This window comes from Xenopus tropicalis, chromosome 2 (assembly GCF_000004195.4).
Source record: "Xenopus tropicalis strain Nigerian chromosome 2, UCB_Xtro_10.0, whole genome shotgun sequence".
NCBI classification, from domain to species: domain Eukaryota; kingdom Metazoa; phylum Chordata; class Amphibia; order Anura; family Pipidae; genus Xenopus; species Xenopus tropicalis.
The window spans coordinates 120,873,799-120,894,316 of NC_030678.2; the positions used below are offsets into that span (position 1 = coordinate 120,873,799).

Here is a 20,518-nt window from a genome sequence, read left to right on the forward strand (position 1 = left end):
AGACCACTGGGAGCAACATCCAAGGAGCTGGTGAGGAACATGTTGCTCATGAGCTACAGGTTGGGGATCACTGGTCTAGAGCTTTAAAGGCATGTGAATTTAAGATTTCCCATTCACTGACCTTTTCATTTTGATTTGATTCACCTGAATCCTGCAAAAAATGCTGATTTGGCTGAAACTTGAACAGAACCCTGCACGTAGTACATACCTGTTTATCCAGCACAACAGTAATCTTTTGAGTCAAGGCTATGTCCTGAACACATACATTCCTGGTGATACATAGGTAACATTGATAAAATGGATCTACAAGTTAAGTACCAGAATACCTTGAACAAGAGCCTCTCATTGCAAGTTTCTATTGCCAAAACAAACATTTGATCTATATTATAATATATGTCCCCTCAGTAGATTAGGCTGGTAACTGAATGCAACTTAGATAGATGCAAACGCCATTTTACCTAGGAAAACAAAGGTGCACAATATGTTTAATGGTTCTAATTTTGCCTTTCTATACTGATTAGTAGCTCTTGACTTTTCATATTAAGGTGAGGTGTGTGATGCATAAAAGCGTATTTACTCCAACCCTGCTTTTATATATCTCACAATCAAACTTTTAATTTTGACTTTTTTTGCCATTAACAATCCTGGCAAGACTTTGAAACACTCCCTGAAGGCCAGTCTTTTCAGGGATGCCTATTTGACCCCAGCTGGATAATTCTAAATCAGTAGATTTAATGATGATTCTCATCCCTCCAGTAAAACAATGCTTCACCTGTTCTCCAATCCCTTCTAGATTATAAAATATATACAGATTGCAGGCCTGTTTGTTATCTTATTATAATTTCTGAATTGTTTGTAAAGTTACAGGAAGACTAGCCACACCAAAAGTTTCTAAAACTAGGCATATATGCTACTATATAAAGATTACATACATAGATAATACTATTTGTAGTGAGGTATGAATTGTTAATATATACTTCTTTAACTTTTCTTTTGGTTGTAATTGGTAAGCCAATCTGCCCCATAATATATATAAAACTGTCTGGCACTGAATGTGGTAGAAATACTTTAAATAGCATTGGACAAAAATACCTAGATTCTGCAATAAAACTGACATTATATCATTTCTTTTAAGCAATTAGATTATTTACACTATTTGTAAAGACATTTGACATGCCACTTAACATTTCCAGGATTTTATTGGCTGAAAACTCAGTCATGAAACCCAAACACACCTGTCAGCAATTAAAAAGGAAGAACTAGAGAACTGTTCAGGAAATAATATCTGTGCTAATTAAAAACACTAGTTAAAGGCTTCCTGTTTGTTCTCTTTGGTGCCCTAAGAAGTGACCTTATTCCTTTTTCCTCTCTTTATAGTCATTTTGTTTCATTTGCTGATAATGTGCTTTCTGCAGCATGTTTCAAACACTTTGCTGAGCAGAATTATATTGTGACTGGCATATTTTTAATAATGCTTTCTAAGACATTTTTCTGCTATGCTATAGCACCCAGAGGGTTAAAAAAACTAGCATTAAACTCAAAGTAAAGTGCAGTGTCACAAACATTGTTTTATAGCCTATTTAAACAAAATACGGAAAAATGTGGGCTGAATAATTATCATATTAGACAATGCTGCAAATGACACACACAGGCAATGGAAATAAATATTGTACAACTGAAGTATGGACAAAAAAACAAAAATAAACAGTACAAATAATAATCTAGTCTTAAGGGTATATACTATCTTCAAAAAATAAGAATTTCATTGCATTTTAAAACAGTCCTTTCTGCAGCATTTTTGTTCATGTACTATGGCTGTCTTGCTTTTAAAGAAATACTATACCCCTATACAAATATATTGCATAAAACAGTTCATATGTAAAACCCAGCTTCATCTAAATAAACCGTTTTCATAGAAATATACTTTTTTGAAGTATGTGCCATTGGGTACTTCTTAATAGAAACTTGCCTGGGATCATAGGATAGAAACTTTCCTGGGATCACAGGATTCACAGTGCACACAAACAAGCCAAGGCACACATACATGCTAGGCCTTATCAGCCAATTCATGGACAGAGTTCAGTCTTTTACTTTTACACTTCTTCCTTTTACAGTTAGAGCTGCATTATTTCCGGTCTGGTGATCTTTGAGGGAGCAAACAGATCACCACAAAATGGAGGCTTAAGGTAAACGGGAAAATGTAAAAGGGAAATATTTTCTGATACAGTATATATATATATATATATATATATATTATATATATATATATATATATATATATATATATTATATATATACCTTCTCCAAGAAAGCACTCACGGATAAATATAAAAATAAAATAATTTATTAAACAAAAAAGTCTACGCGTTTCAATCCATATATATATATTCCAGTTTGGTGCGATTCTTTAACAGGTCACTATATACTAATATGATATAAACTGTTGGTTAAGTATTCATTAGGTAGGTATTGTTATCCATTTAATAAGTATATCCACTTTTTACACAGCATAATAAATATACCCCTTAGTCTATATATGTCAGCTGTAACTGCAAATATCATTGGGAGTTGCAGCTGGCCTAAATTTTTAGAGAAATTGAATTGGTTTCAGTTTTGATAAATTCAGCTGAAAATGCAACTATACTGCAAGTATTTATCTGCTGTATTTATCTGTATTTATTATTATACTTTGTATTTATCTATCTTATTAACACCCTGTTTGTATTAATGTATTCTACTGTACAGCGCTGCGTACATAAGTAGCGCTTTATAAATAAAGATATACATACATACATACATACAAGTAAATTATAGCAGCAAATCTGTACAATGGATGGGTCATTGTGGTGAATGCTGTCTTATCATAGAATAAGACAATACCCATTATAACAACTACTGAAGCAGTTTTCACTGCAAACTTGCCTCTTTTGACGGTGAAAAGCAACTATCTCAATTTTCAACTGACTATGAATTTGCTATGTATGTAACTTGCAAATTTTAAATTGCATTATAAATCTGTATATTTAACATAAACAAATTTGTGTTGTGTTCTTTCCTGAACTCTAAGGGCTGTGACACACGGGAAGAAAAGTCTTCTATTGCACGTATGTCCTGGGTAATGAAATGAACTTAGGCTCTCACCCATGCCACTTCTTCTGAAGATTCAACTTTTGGCAACATCAGACACGACGGCAAGACTCTTGACTGCAGTATGACTTCTAGATCAGCTTCTGCAAGGTCACTAGAGACAGAGTTGATCCTAACGCATTTCTCTGTACTGCCAAGGTCAAGCTCTTCAAGTGTCTTCACTATTGTCGTTCTAGCTTCAACCTGCAACCAAAAAGATAAACATACTTTATTTATGAAAGAAAACTCTATTTAGGTAAATATAATACAGGATCTGAATAGATCCAATAGAGGCTATGTTTGGAAAACAATTAAAATGTTATTTACTTTTCTCTGCAACAATAAAACAATACCTTGTACTGGATGGGAACTATGCTGCATGAATCCATATTGGTGGCAAAACAATCCTATTGGTTTTAAATATTTAAATGTTTTAGTAACTTTAAAGAATAGTGATTCAAATTATGGAAAAGAAACCTTAGCCAGCATGCATGGTAATAGATACAATTGATTATATAAACTATAATTGTACATACATACAATGGTTACATTCTAAAAGATAAGATTTGTAAATCAACTTACATTCCTATTTGCCTTGACTGTTGTCTTGTAGTGAGTTACCTTTGTGTTATTTATTATAATAACAAATATACCCACTATAATATAAATAGAAATTACCATGATACATACTTTATTTATGTCAAACTGATCTTTTACAGTAAGCAGGCTGACTCCTCTCCCAGTTCTTGATATCCAGCTAAAGGAAAGCTTTACTACTGTTCTATATTGAATGTTTTATTGAGAGTCTTAAGGTAGCCAAATGAAAAGATCTGGACCTGATTTGGCACTGCACGCGGGTTGCTAGTGTAATTGTTGGTGTTGCCAATAATAATGTATTAAGGCCTACGTGGGATTTTTTAAAGTTTCCAACTAATTTTCAACCAGATATCGATCAAGCAGTCACACCAGTGGCCCCATATCATGCTGACTTGGTAAGAAGAAACCGAGTTGAGAGCTTTTATTGGCCCATGTATGGCCACTATTATCAGTACAACATTAATACAGGGCTCCTAAAAATGACTAATTTTATTACGATAAGGTCTTCAGAAATATATATACAATTTGAATATCATTATAAAACACAAAACAAAACCATTACTAACACTATTACTTCCAAAATGACTTCCATTAATTTTTGGATTTGCAACCACTTTAAGAAACCAGGGGCTTTCTTAAAGTGTTCTTTAAACTCCTTTACTGTTAGTTTGTATACTTTGGATTGAAAGATGGTGGGAGATGGCCAGGCATGCTACAAAAGGAATTTTTACTAACACATACCTTGCATGAATTGCCTGGAATCCTATTTAAAACAAGGGTGGCAATAAGTCATTTGTGTAGGGGCTAGAGAATCCTGGCATGCCAAGAGAGTTTAGAGGAACAAAATGCTTTCCATTGCAGTAAAGTAGTATGTAAATATAGTGGCAAAAGTGAGACCAACAAGTCAAGTTTCTATTACCATACCAATCACTGAGACAGCAGATGTAAAACAGATGAACATAAAAATGTTCAAGAAGCAAAGTTTTATAATGTGGTACCGCTTAAGACAGTGAGGAAACAGTAGCTTACAGCTGTCAGGTTGGATCAGTAAAACCATCCAATTTCAGAGAGCCTACAGGCTACTGATTTACAAGGCCCTACCTGCTAGTAATTACAATACATTGAAAAATATGCAGTGACTTATGCGTCCAATACAATGCATAACCTTTCACAAAAATATGAAATAATTCTGGTAATGAGTTTTTAAGCCTGCTTTTATATACAGTGCAGGGGAGCCAGTGCAAGAGACTCACATCTCAGTGCAACTCAATTACCACACAATCCTATAAAATGCATAAATACAGAACTGTAGTGCTATGATGTCTTAGTCTATTGACACAGAAAAAACAACTGATTATTTTCTAGACTATTATTTATAAACTTGATTGATGGGGTTCAATGGACACATTTTAAACAATCCTTTTAAACAATCAACCTTGTTACTACAAATTAAGCCCTATTTATACCAAGGGGTAGATTCACTTTTGAAATGTAAGTTCAGTAAGACATAGTAACAAATTAGTCTGCATAGTAAGCATAATTTATTTGCACCTTTGTGCTTATTCTTAGTGATAAGAGTTGCAGTGCCAAAATAAAAATAAAATCTCACCACACTCTTTAATGTGTAATCTCTTCCGCAACTGGACGCAGGGCTGGCTCAGCATGAAGGCCCATTAAAGCAAGATTTGGGGAGAATACTTATTTACTATTCTAAACATGGCTGGAGCCATATCATGAAGGTCAAATATTGTGAGACTTGGGCTGAACAAGTATTTACTGTTCTTTATATTATTAGAACTATAAGTAAATCAATACAGCAATATTTTCATATATCTGAAACATTTTGTCAGCTAATGGGCTCCCTTCTTAAAGGGATACGGTCATGATTTTTATGGTGTGCTTTTTATTTTTAAATTACATTGTTTACATAGCAAATAATTCACTCTACCATTTACAGTTTTATTCTGGAACCAACAAATGTATTTTTTTTAGCTGTAATATTGGTGTGTAGGCAGCCATCTCAGTGCATTGTGCCTGAGTCTGAGCTTTCAGAAGGAGCCAGCGCTACACATTCGAACTGCTTTCAGATACCGTATTGTTTCTTCTACTCCCATGTAACTGGAGGAGTCCAAAGCAGGACTTGGATTTCTTACTATTTAGTGCTATTCTGATATCTACAGGGAGCTGCTACCTTCCCATTGTTCTGCTGATTGGCTGCTGCGGGGAAAGTGGGGTGATATCACTCTATCATTTTCCCTTTAACAAGGGGGCTTGACCCACAAAAGTCAGATGACTTCTGGTCTATTAAAATGGCCAAAGTCTTATAAAAACAATAGCAACAAAAAGCCACAATATAACTGCTTCTGAACAATGCATCTCTTTAGCTATGCCCTAAATGGTTTCTATGCATAATCAGTTAGTATGAAGTACCTTTAATAATCATAAAACCTCCCAGTATCTAAACAGCTTTCATCGGTTGTGCATTAGAGTGTTGTTATTCAGTTTTGCAATCATTTTTTTAAAGCTATTTTATTTAGAGTTAAAGACTTTACACCAACTGGCTATCTTGTTTTTTTATCAGTGTTAAAATCACAAAATATGTTTCTGCACCAGAAAGTACACCCATTACCATCTGCTGGGCTTAATTAAAATTAAATGCAATACCAATATTTTAGTAGAGACACAATTATTAAATATTAATACTAAAACGTATTGCCAATACATATTAAAAGATTACAAAATAAAAAGAAAATATTAACAGTTTGCTGGTTCTCTTGCCTAACCATATAATTTTATATCTTATGCAAACTTGGTTGAGACATTTTGAACAGGGATTGTTAACCAATGAGTAGAGGGTACAATTGCTTTTCAAGGTAGGTCACAATGGTCTCCCTGATTTAATTAAAATATACTGTTACAATATAAAATAGTAATAAAATAACAATACACATAACTGCAACTTAATTTAGGTTCCTTGACCAATATGTTTAAAAAAAACCAATGATTTAGAAGAAAATGCATTCCTTACCAATTGGCAGCTGCTAAATTAAACAAACAGAGGGAACTTCTGCTTTCTGCAGAATAAATATAGTGTTCTAGCTTGCATTAATGTGGCTAATCTATTGGCAGTAAAATGCATTTCTTTCTCCATTAAAGGACAAGGGAAGGTTAAAATAAATTAAAAGTAAGTCTAAAGGCATTCTTTTTAAGTACTTACTGCATATATAAATTCCCAGATCCCTGCTTGCTTCTCTGAGATATGGTGCTGGCAGCCTACAGCAGTGTGAAGACTACAGTGACATCACTGAAATCTCTTTCCCCTTCCTGTAGGCTGGCACAGGAAGGGGAGAGAGATTTCAGTGTCACTGAAATCTCAGTAGCAATGCACATGTACGTAACTTGATCCTGTCTCCTGTTCTGAGCTACACATGCCCACCAGCCAATCAGAAGCAGATCTGCCGGGGGGGGGGGGGAATGAAACACCTGTGCAGTATGAAGCAAGGACGGAAAGGAAGGGAGATTACCTTTTTAAAGATGGCTGCCTGTTCAAGAAAACAGATAGAAAATGTGAAGTAAGTGTGACTGAGTAAATATTTGATTAGGTGAGCCAAATGTGTGGCGTTTTTACTAAACAATAGGAGGACTATTGGGCAGTATGCTTTTTAAATTTTGACTTGCATTCTTCTTTAAAGTGTGAAAGAGTGAGTTCAGGGATCAAGGATCTAAGATTAAGGAAAGGTCCTCCAATGTAACGTTTTCTGAAGTTTTGCCTGTGCCATACGCAAGTTTATGGAGACAGTGTGAGCTAGATGCATAGCTTAAGTCTTGGCGTAAGAAGGTATGGTTTGGGTTCCTAGAGCATTGGGCTAACTTTTATTTGGGGTGTAATCTATATAGCTGTGACGGATTGTGCCTCAATGGAAGGGGGTCTGCTGTGCTAGGGGAAAGAATGGCTAAGAGGAGAGGAGAGTTTAAACTGGGCAAGGGGGGGGGGGCGGAGTGAGCGAGAGTTTTATAGGAAAGCTAGTGTAGATAGGGCAGTGGGATTAGTAAGGGGTTGTGGGGGGGGAGTGAGGAGGCATACAGTTTATCAGCTAAGGAGATTCCTCTGTTACAATAAAAACTGCTTAATATTAATCTTAGATCTAACTCTTCATTACCTAATGTAAATTTCAGAATGAAAACTAGTTATTTCAGTTGCATGCTGGCTAATGCACAGAGATTGTCAGGAAAATGAAGAGAGCTGGAGTCCATAGCATGTACTGAAAATTATGATTTAATTGGTATCACGGAGACCTGGTGGGATGAAACATGCGACTGGGCAGTGAATTTAAATGGTTACACCTTTTTAGGAGGGACAGAGGGATTAAAAAGGGTGGAGGGTTTGTCTTAATGTAAAACCAGATTTAAAGCCATGTGCTAAATAAATTACCAGAGACAGCAACAGGGAGGTTACAAAGAAAATGATCATTGCTGTATGCTATAAACCACCCCATATACAGTGGCTTGCAAAAGTATTCGGCCCCCTTGAACTTTTCCACATTTTGTCACATTACAGCCACAAACATGAATCAATTTTATTGGAATTCCACGTGAAAGACCAATACAAAGTGGTGTACACGTGAGAAGTGGAACGGAAATCATACATGATTCCAAACATTTTTTACAAATAAATAACTGCAAAGTGGGGTGTGCGTAATTATTCAGCCCCTTTGGTCTGAGTGCAGTCAGTTGCCCATAGACATTGCCTGATGAGTGCTAATGACTAAATAGAGTGCACCTGTGTGTAATCTAATGTCAGTACAAATACAGCTGCTCTGTGACAGCCTCAGAGGTTGTCTAAGAATATTGGGAGCAACAACACCATGAAGTCCAAAGAACACACCAGACAGTTCAGGGATAAAGTTATTGAGAAATTTAAAGCAGGCTTAGGCTACAAAAAGATTTCCAAAGCCTTGAACATCCCACGGAGCACTGTTCAAGCGATCATTCAGAAATGGAAGGAGTATGGCACAACTGTAAACCTACCAAATTCTGAACTGTTATTTTGCATCTGTCTACACAACTGAGGAGCAAGAAAATGAAGGTTTCTTTTTTAATAGACCTAATTCTAGTAATAGAACTACTAATGCATGTAAAGATAAACAAAGGTCCAGGGCCGGATATTATTCATCCCAGTGTATTAAACAAGCTTAGCTCTGTGAATGCCAAACCTCTTCACTTCATTTTCCAGGATTCATTGAGGTCTGGCATGGCGCTGAGGTACTGGAGAATTGCTAATGTGCTTCCATTATTCAAATAGGGATCCCGTTCTCAGCCTGAAAACTATAGGCCTGTTAGTCTGCCATTAGTGGTAGGAAAGCTTTTGGAAGGGGTAATAATGAATAGGATACTTGAATACATTGCAAATCACAATACTATAACTTTGTGCCAGCATGGTTTTATGCGTAACAGATCTTGGCAGACTTATTTACTTGCCTTTTATGAGGAGGTGAGCAGGAACCTCAACACCGCAATGGCAGTGGATGTCATCTACATGGACTCTGCTCAGCCATTTGATACAGTACAGCACAGCACAGAAAGTTAATGATATAATTGAGCAATATAGGATGGGCATGTTCTTTTTTTCCCATAAAAACAATCAGCGCACCAGAGGTCACCCCTTTAGATCAGAGGAACAGTGCTTCCATTTTAAGCAGTGTAGGTGGTTTTTCACAGTGAGGGTAGTAAGGTTGTGGAATTCTTCACCCACAAGAATGCTAAGAACTCCCTCCCTTAGGAATGTGTGATCTGAGCTATAACAGCTAGACTGCAGGCAGAAAGCTACTTAAAATGGCACTTGCTAGCTTAAGAAAATGGAGAAAGCTTCTAAAGCTGTTGACTCAGTTATGGTAATGGTTTCTGCAGAATATATTGTACTAGGTGGCACTAATGTGGTAAATCTATTGGTAGTAAAATGCCAAAATGACTTTCCCTTTCCTTTAATACAGCTGTTCATTCACAAACTAATGGTCGAAGTAAACATGCTAACCAAACTTTAGAACAATGTCAACATTATTTCATTATATATTTTCTTGGGAGGAAAGAGAGTTTTTTGAAGAAGTTGTTTTGTGCTGGATAAAATACAATGAATAAAAATGAATAGCTGTGATAGCTGTACTGGATGTGTTAACTTCAAGTATAAGCGGTTGGTTTTGGGTGTTTGTTCAGGATGTCTCAGACACTGTCTAGATCAGAAAAGTAAAAAATAATTTCAAAAGAAGCTTCATAAAGGTTTGTAATGAATTGATTGATGTTGTTAAAATGTTTAATAATTATTTGATAAAACTTGGTACAGTTAATCTAAGCTTTGCGAAATAGTGGTGCTGTCCAGTGGCAAGAAAATCTAGAGATGACTTTCAAATTAATTGTTCTGAGCATAATTTATACTTGAAGACAACATTGAGAGGTAGATTGAGAGGTACAAATAATCTGAAACACTGGAACACTGACTGAAGGATGATTACATAGATTGCAGGGCATAGCATAATAAAAGTGTTCTAGACGATTGGGAAAACCCACATGTGCCTTATAGTATCCTTAATGCATCCAGTAAGGCCAATGCACAATCTACATTAGAGAAAAGCATAATTTAACTTGATATCTATGGCCTTATAGCAAATCTATAAAACCTGACCACACATTTGCCAGCAGCGCAACAACCCTGACTTAGACTACTAGGTAACTTTAGCAGAGGTGGCTCTCTTAGGGACACAGTAAATGGTTGTCATGGCTTAAAAAACTGCATCAAAGTAGCATGGTAATGGACACTGTGGCTTTTGCAAAGTTGATGATCACAAGCCTGGGGGTCTCTGGAAAGTTAGGAGATAATGACCTTTGTAAGTTTTAAAGAATAAGACTGAGGCTGGAGAGGGGAAGGGAAATGATAGCTTAAGGACACAGAACAGGGCTCTAACTCCAGCAAAGCATTCTGATAGGGGCTTCATCATTTTCAGAAGCAATGGCAACAACAGGAAATTTGGCAGAGGGGTTACTCTGACTTTGTCTGTTTTGCTAAAAGTGGTAAGTTGTTGTGATAGTATTTCCATAAGCTAAACTTCAGCACCAGACTTGATATTGGCAAGTTTTTCGTTTTTAAGGATGTAAGTCTATATAGTGAAAACAACCATGACACAATAGCAGTGTTTGTCATCCTTAAATACCCACCACACATTCAACTTCAAATCACATGGCAGGTAAATCCTGCATTGCACACAGTCACAAAGCATACAGTCACAAAGACAAGGACACCAAGGCAGTGTGGCGTAACAGCCAAGATAAGAACACTTAAAGGAGGAGGAAAGCCTAAGTCACTTTGGGGTGCCAAAATGTTAGGCACCCCCAAGTGACTTAAATCGCTTACCTTGTACCCCGTGCTGGTGCCCCTGTTAGGAGAAAACCACACCAGCCCAGGGTAGCAGCGAGCGCTTCCTTCTTCTGTGTTGGTGCGCTTGCGCATGCGCAGTAGAGTGAAAAGCCAAACTTTAACAAGAAAGTCAGCTTTTCACTCTACTGCGCATGCGCTGGCCCCGGGATTTCCCTTCGGAAGAAGGAAGTGCTCACTACAGGTGCGGTGCGGTTGGTGCAGTTTTCTCCTGACAGGGGCACCAGCCCGGGGGAAAAAGTAAGCGATTAAAGTCACTTGGGGGTGCCTAACATTTTGGCACCCCCAAGTGACTTAGCCTTTCCTTCTCCTTTAAGTGAAACAATAAATGCTGAAACAAACTGTGGCAGGTGAATGAAAATCAGACATTATGGCATGTACTGTTTCTGGATTTACTGCTTTCATAAGTGACTACTTGGTATACTTCCACATTTTATGTACAATTATTTTGTTCACAAGTATGCACAGTTATTTTTCATCTAAATAAATGTATTCTACCATGCCTGTATACATGTATATTTTAAATGTATGACGTCACATAGACAGAAATATCTAAACATTTCCCCATAAACGTATAATACAATAAGTAACACAGATCCTGTAATCATTTTCTATAATATCAATGCAATCAAGAACAATTTTAGACAAACCTATAAAAGGGGTCACAGTAAAGATTTACAGTAAATTAATATCCAGAGGTAACAAAAAATAGTAAGTTATTTTAACAAATATAAACCAGCTTTCAGTACAAAACATCTAATTTAAATCTACACCATAAACAATACTGGTTAGCAGAAGATTCAATGAAAAGAGAAATACTACAAAAGCCAACATTTCAGTTTAATAAGGTTTTAATGGAATTCTGATAACATTCTGAAGGACAATTTTGCATATAAAATCAGATATAAAAACATTTCTGCAAAGCCTATTATCTTATCTATTACAAAAAAGCAAAATCACAATAAAAATATTTATAGAGAATGCCTAAACACCCTTTTATATTAAAAAAAAGTAGCAAATTAATTATTACTATATTGCATAGCCTTAAACTGAAAAAAGAAGAGCACATTATGAGTTTAGTTACCATGAGCTGCCACCAACTGGGGCAAACAAAGGCTTCAGTGACAAGCAAGTACATGTAGCACATCCTTCTCCGTATCCTAGCCACAGAGCTGGCCAGGCAGTAAAATTAGAGGAGAAATATGCGTGCAGTTTGTTAAATTGGCACTCATTACTACTAATAACTAATCATCCTCACAAGATCTAAGCTCAGAATGATCAGATCTGCAAAGAAAACAACATCCGTCCACTTTCACACTCCAGTGGAAGAGGTGGTCCCTCACGGCAGGGCTGCACAGTCTCACCATCTGGAGAATAAATCGAGTGTGAAGTACAGTATAGTGTAGGACCAAGCTCCGTGGCGACAGCTCAGCAGTTAGTTCATTAGTTTCAAACTTCCAGGGATCAGAGATTCAACTGGACTGTCGCATAGTATTAAACTGAAATGTTGAGACACCCAAACAAGTACAAGAAATACATTTTATATATAATATATTTGCAATGCATATACACTAATAAAGAAAAAAATAAGGTCTCTAACCAAAGATGAGGCAGTAGGAAAGATAAGGTAAGTCTACAGTAGCCCCTTATTTATATATCATTGAGATATTCAGAAAATGTGAACAAGAATAAAATATTTCACCCTTCTAATTTTTGAAATTAGAAAACTATATCTATGTTAAAATATCCCCAACAGTTTTACTAATTATCTGTTACGTTTAAATTACTGCTGTAGTTTGTTTCACCATTTGTTTTTCCAGTGTTGACCATTATATCTACTGGGTTAATACAGTAACATATGGGTTGTGGGCTAATGAGTTAAACACTTTTAGGCAACAGACAACATACAGGGCATAAAATAACATTTTTACAAAACTGGATGGTACAGTAATGTACTCATGCCAAGATTATGTTTAGTTTAAGTAAAAGAGCCATAATGACATCAAGGATGGTGAGCCCAATATAAGTGAGTGCCAAGCAATTCAGGGAATGTTAACCAACAGCTGATTTTAAAGATAGGGAAATACGTTTTACTTTGTAGATGGCTACAAATGGTGATTATACTTTCATGTTAGGGACAAATTAACAATAAGTTAAAACCAAAAAATTATTAGTAAGGTCACAATGAGATTTCAAATTCTTATTTAGGGCTCAAGGAATTTGATGACAAGAAGATATTTTTCAAAATGTGAAATAGTTTACTAGTATACTAGGAGTTCGCAAGTTTGAAGCCTATTGGTCAGTGACATCCACTTTTTGTTGTTATTATTGTTTGAAAGTTTTAGTGATAAAACTTGACAGAGGCACCTTTAAATAGCTTAATCATTAATGATTATTAAAAGGGTTCAGAAGAGACTTCTTATGTCTGACAGTACAAAAGAACACAAGCAGGAGTGAGGTAAGAAGGGTGAGCAGTTTTTTGTGGTAGGGGTGGTGGACGTAACATGGGGGAGGGGTATGGATTAAAATGGAAAATGGAAAGTAGTGGGAGGAAAAATATGGAATAAGGGAGAGTAAAAAGAGAAAAGAAGTTTAAAAAGGGCACAGGACATAGCTGGGAAAGGAAGTAGATAAAGAACAGCTCCTGGCTGCGTAAAGGGATGTAAGAATACATTTTTTCTCACAGTCAATGTCGACGCACAGTTTTACACATTTTCTATAAAAATGTTTGTTTGCTCTTACTTACTTTCTGCAATGCTTCCTGTGTAAAAAAACACAGGGCATAGAATGTCCCCTTTCTACTTCTACACATGTGCACACAATGGTTTTCCCCATAACATATTACAGATGTATGTCAAACAAGTGATAAAATACACTGATACACTTGGCTCTTGGTCTCAACAACACCCCTGTGATTCTGATATTATTTTCAAAATTGGTGAGTGAAAGTAACTGGAGCTTAAAGGAGAAGGAAAGTCATTTTGGCATTTTACTGCCAATAGATTTGCCACAATTAGTGCCACTTAGAATGTTTTCTCAGTTTAAGATAGCAGCTGCAATTTTAGCTTGGTCTCAGTAGCTTCCTGTTGGTAACTCAGATCACACATTCTGATGGGAGGGGGGAGCAGGAAAAAGGAGAAAGGTACGCAGACTCTGGCCCCAGGAATGAAGGATTTTTTCTGAGAGAGGAAGTCAGACACACAAACAACATGTTTACAAAAAAGGAGACAAGAAATCCTGTGTTTCTTTTGATAGAGTGCAGTGTTTCTGTGAGTGCTTATGGCTGTATTTACATACAGTAGACCTTTCTGATAAAGCTTACTTAGTTTTTACCTTTCCTTCTCCTTTAAAGTATTACTTGCTATTTCCAGCTAAGGGTGCATTTAAACAAAGATTATAAAAAAAGTAAGAAATACACCATCTAAAAGGTATCAAGGTCAATGGAAGTTATCCTAGGCAAAGTGTAGCAATCTATTTATTTCAAGGTTTTAGAGGTTTTTAATAACCGAGTATACATTTGTTTAAACCACTGCCAAACTAAAGGCAATACATTTTATATACAGACCATGTTGTTTTCTCGATTGAAGGACATTTCAACCCAAAAAATTATATATTGCCTAATAAAAGAAAACATTATTCTAAGCAAAAAAATAGAAATCATCAAATATTTTGAGTGCTATAAAAGTTATTTGTAAAAGTAACTGAAAAGTTGCATTTGCTTAAAGGGATTCTGTATTGAAATCAAGAAAAAATAAATTGAGCAGAAAAACTTAAGTTAAATTCACTAAAAGGTCCTGAATGTTAAACAATTTAAATCAACACATAAGTTTTTTAGTGAAAAGAACAAACATTTATTGGCTCAGAAGATTTAACACAAATTCAAAAAAACATAAACCATACTATACCACAGTGGAAAGGAAAACCCAGTGCCTCATGGTACCCACTCTCCTTCCTAACGCGTTTCGCACCATTAGGTGCTTCCTCTGATGAAGAAAATATTTGTATTTACATAAACTTTTTATGGCTTGCATTTAAATTTCCTGATAGTTCCCCTTTAACCTTTCCTTCACCTTTAAAGGGATTCTTTCATGGTTTTTTTTACAGTGTACTTTGTATTTAAAAACACTGTTTACATAGCAAATAATTCACTCTACCATTTAACATTTTATTCTTGAACCAATGAATGCATTTTTGTAGCTGTAATATTGGTGTGTAGGCAGCTATCTCAGTGCATTGTGCTTTCCGGAGAAGCCAGCACTACACAACAGAACTGCTTTCAGATAACTATTTTTTCCTACTCAATGTACTGTCAATAGGATCCAAGTCACGAATAGCTAAACAGGGCTTTTCCTGCTTGGGTTCTATTCTCATATCTTACCACTAGCTGGTGCAAGTGAGCACATTTAGCAATTCATTTTATCTACATTCTTTACAATGCTAAAATCTCCTGCCTTCAGGAAATCTGCTTTTTGGTAGGGTAAAAGGGCCTGGGGTCTCAGAAATCATTGCCTTTTATTGTATTTAATGCTAAAGGTCTCACTGCTTCTCAATGCATTTAATGTATTTGTGGTGCTACTACCTAATGTCTCTAACTTTATTTAATGTATTTTGGGTGCCACTACCCTCTGTTTCTCATTGTATTTAATGTATTTTGGGCACCATTGCTTATGCCCCTCACTGTATAGGCAGTTGTGCCAATTTATCTGTTTGGTAAAATTCAAGACAGTGCTATTAGATCATGGAGGCACTATCAGTTCAGGCAGTTGAATCCTTTAGCAGGATTCTGCTAAAGCAGCACTATTAGCTGAAAAAAACTGTTTTCTCCTAACAGTAATCCTTTAACTCCTGGTTATCATTTTTTAAACAATGGTGCAAAGGCCAGTCTCCTCCAAGACAGGTCTGTCAATCTGCTGGCTTGCGTTACATTGTTTTAAAAGTCAGAGCCATCATGGCAGAATGAAATAGGACAGTAGTAGCAACTATACATACAAATAACTTAAAAACCATTACAAATTTATAATGAATGCATAAAGCAAATTTTCTTAGCATTATGTGTTCTTTATTAGGCAAAAAAAAAATATTTTTTTGTTTGACATGTCTTTTAATCATGTAAATTAGCATTTTAATTCATGCTAGGATAGGCCAAATTACCAGTCCTTTTCTAAACATAGTACAGCCATGTCAATAATATAATACCATGTAATAACATATAGTTGATCCAATTTCTCCTTTAAAATGTTTTAACTTACTGTATATACTCGAGTATAAGCCTAGTTTTTCAGCACCCAAAATGTGCTGAAAAAGTCACCCTCGGCTTATACTTGAGTCGGGTGCCATGGGTCCCTCCAGACTAGCACCCTCTGTCCTTTGTGTGCAAATTAGGCCACCCGCAACCAACCCCTCCAGTGCCCTGGCACGCTCTCAAATTCATCTTCATCTACCATCCTCACCTGTCCCATTCTGCACTATACATTGCACTTTATATTCTATATAAACCATAGTTTTGAAGGACTTTAACTCTTTCTGTTTTAGCTTGGTTGCTGATTGAGCTAAGAGGGGGTAGTACTCTTAAGGCATCATTGTTGATACCATATTGTTTTTGTTGACCTTCTTCTCCACTTACAGAGCTAGTTTAGTGTTTTTCTTTGTAAAAAATATTTAGAAACATTTGCCCCACTGATGCCTCATTTAATGTAATTTTATTGGTATTTATTTTGATTATTGAAACTTAGCAGTAGCTGCTGCATTTCCCACCCTAGGCTTATACTCGAGTCGATAAGTTTTTCCAGTTTTCTTAGGTAAAATTAGGTACCTCGGCTTATATTCAGATCGGCTTATACTCGAGTATATACGGGTAGTAAACATACAAATTGTATACAGTTAAGGTTCAATTTTACATCCACACATTTCTTCCCCACTTTTTTTGCAGTCTCGCCAATTTATAATGAATTTCAATGTAAGTTTATCCCGAATTTTACAGGTTTTCCCGCATTTTACACAAACATTTTGGCCTGGTTTTCCTAAAATTCCCAGTCCTCTGTGAATGTTATTTGTAGTGAAATGAAGTTGTTTAAGATACTAACCACATTAAAGGAAAACTATACCCCAAACAATGTAGGTCTCTATACAAATATATTGCATAAACAAATTATATGTAAAACCCTGCTTCATCTAAATAAACCATTTTCATAAAAATTTACTTTTTTAGTAGTATGTGCTATTGGGTAATTTTAAATAGAAATTTTACGAATTAAGGGCCGCCTCCTGGGATCATAGGATTCACAGTGCACACAAACAAGCCAAGGCACGCATACATGCTAGGTCACATCAGCCAATGAATGGACAGAGTCCTGCCTTTTGCTCCCACACTTCTTCCTGTTACAGTTAGAGCTGCATTATTTCTGGTCATGTGATCTCTGAGGGAGCACACCGCCCATCACTAAATAGTGGATCAATGGAAAGGATGAAAAAGGGCAATATTTACTGATATATATATTCCAGTTTGGCAAGATTCATTAATTAGTTTATATTATGTTAAAGGAGAAGGAAAGGCCAAAATGTTAGGCATCCCCAAGTGAATTTAATCGCTTACCTTTTACCCCAGGCTGGTACTCCTCTAAGAGAAAACAGCACCAGCCCGGGGTAGCTGCTGCAGTGTTTCCTCTTCCTTATTTCTTTTGTCTTCGGAATCCCAGGGCCGGCACATGCACAGTAGAGTGAAGAGCAGACTTTTTTGTTAAAGTTCGGCTTTTCACTCTACTGCACATGCGCAAGTGTGCGAAGACAGAACCAGAAAGAGGAGATACACTCGCTGCAGGAAACCCGGGCTGATGCTGTTTTCTCCTAACAGGGGCACCAGCCCGGGGTACAAGGTAAGTGATTAAAGTCACTTGGGGTGCCTAACATTTTGGCACCCACAAGTGACTTAGCCTTTCATTCTCCTTTAAGTGACCATCTGTTGGTTAAGTATTCATTCATATAGTTTTCCTATAATATTTTGCCCTGGGTCCTTGGAATAGTGAGTTCCAGCTAGTTTGCAGCTCCGACAGCCATCTACAAATCACTTATAGTGTTAGGTTGTGCATCTGACATTTAAAGGGATTTTGTTGCGATTTTTATGGTATACTTTTTATTTCTAAATTCCACTATTTACATAGCAAATAATTCACTCTACCGTTTAAATTTTTATTCTTGAACCAACAAATGTAATTATTTAGTTATAATATTGGTGTGTAGGCAGCCATCTCAGTGCATTGTGTCTGAGTCTGAGCTTTCAGACGGAGCCAGTGCTACACATTAGAACTGCTGTCAGATAACCTATTGTTTCTCCTACTCCCATGTAACTGGAGGAGTCCCAAGCCGGACTTGGATTTCTTACTATTGAGTGCTATTCTGATATCTACTGGGTGTTGCTATCTTGCTACCTTCCCATTGTTCTGCTGATTGGCTGCTCGGCGGAAAGGGAGGAGGGGATATCACTCCAACTTGCAGCTCATGTCATGAATCGGCGACGCTCCCTACCTGGCGTGCGGCGGCGTCCTTCCTCCCGGCGCGGCGAATCCAAGATGGCGGCGCCCAGGGCTCCACGTGGGCGCAAGGACGCCGGCGCGATGACGTCACGCGCTATGGCGCCAAATTCAAACTTAAAAGAACGCCAGAGACCCAGGTTCAATGCCCGAGTATAGCTCAATTTACCTATTGTGTTCCTGGGTTTCTAATATTCCTATCTGCTTTACTGTTGCTGTCTTTTGCCTGTTCCTGACCTTGAACCTTGCAGCCTGCCTTAAGTGACCTTTGCCTGAACCTGACCTCTCTATTTGGATAATCCTGCATCTGTACTTTGCTCAGACTCGCTGGAAGCGGCCTTCCTCCTTGATCCTGACTTCACCCCTCCCGGGGGTGCCGGAAGCCCCCGTTGACAGCTCAGCAGTAAAGTGTGACTGAAGTTTATCAGCGCACAAATCACATGACTGCAGCACCCTGGGAAATAAAGACTATGGCTAGCCTCATGTGAAATTTCAAAATGAAATATATAAAAATCTGTTTGCCTTTTTGAAAAATGGATTTTAATACAGAATTCAGCTGGATAAACTCTATTAACTGATGCATTTTTTGGGAAAAAAACAAAAACATGTTTTCCCATGAAAGTATTCCATTAAAGTGGTTTTCCAAAAACATACAGGCAGGTAACAAAAGTGACCCTACAGTGTGTAAATGTCATAGGGACCTTTGAGACCTGGGGCAAGGACTGATGTGTATGATTTATAACCTCTGTAAAGCACTGTGTAAATGTTTTAGCACTATATAAATAACAGATAATAAACAAATAAATGAAAAACTGGAGTGTTGTAAGAGATAAGAGGTAATCTATCATATCCCCTGCTGCACGTGCTAGGGCAATAAGTAGTGCAAAATTGTGCCCCTTAGTGCTCACCTACAGAACACTTGCAGCATGGGGTTAGAGTTCTGCCTGGTCCAAGATGCAAGGCACAGCCCTGTACTTAATAGTAGCCTGGCCTACCTAGCAGCTTTTAATAACACGAGTTATGGGGTGGGAGAATGGACACCCACATGCTGCCCTCTAAGAATACAGCTCTGAACAACATTCTGTATTTACTATAGTGTTTTACCAGGCTAGTAAAATGAATTTTGAGAAACTGTGCTACACAGAAAGACAATAGGGCTCATTTACAAATAAAAGTGCGCCTAACTCAAAGGAGGCAAGTCTGTGTGCTTATTGACACTATTCATTAAAGCTACTTGCATTAAAACACATTCCTTACACATCCGCATTGTAGCACATTAAGAAATATGCACAAATGCATTTATGAAGCAAGGGAACCCTGGAGCTACCACCAGGTATGCAGTGGTAATTCATGGATTCTCACACTGAACCGTATCAAAAGGGGCAAAATAAGATCTGCAAGGGTGGATTTCCTTCAAAACATGGGCATTAGATGGACTGCAATCAGACACAGCATTCTGATACACAAGTGCTGGCATTAAAATGGTAACTCATTCGGGAACTAGTGCAAATAAGCAATTTATTGAAAAAAATCCAAATGCAAAAAACAGAGATAGAGAGAGAGACAGAAAGAAACAGAGATAACATGGCTGGTTCATACACAAAACATACTTCAAAGTTACATTAAAAAATACAATGATGAAATAAAAAGAAAATAAATTATTTCTTAGCTTCTAAAAATTGTAACCTCAGACGCCTTGTGATAACCATTAAAAAGTAACAAAGAGGAACTGACTGCCCCCTGCTATATTATACAGTTCCAGCTAAGTTTTTTCTATGGTCTTCTACAATAGTGTTGATTGGATGCTCCTGTGGATAAAAGAAACAATACAGGTCCAAAATGAATC

General features: G+C 36.9%; 1 protein-coding gene across 2 annotated transcripts in view; it reads right to left on the bottom strand.

Moving 5' to 3' along the window:
• clybl (citrate lyase beta like) overlaps positions 1-20,518 on the bottom strand; it is a 178,864-nt gene that overhangs the window by 47,278 nt on the left and 111,068 nt on the right. For both annotated transcript variants that reach the window (XM_004911819.4, XM_031897047.1), the window contains exon 3: positions 3,142-3,330. In XM_004911819.4, the coding sequence (XP_004911876.2) occupies positions 3,142-3,330 (189 nt within the window). The remainder of the gene's footprint in view (positions 1-3,141; positions 3,331-20,518) is intronic.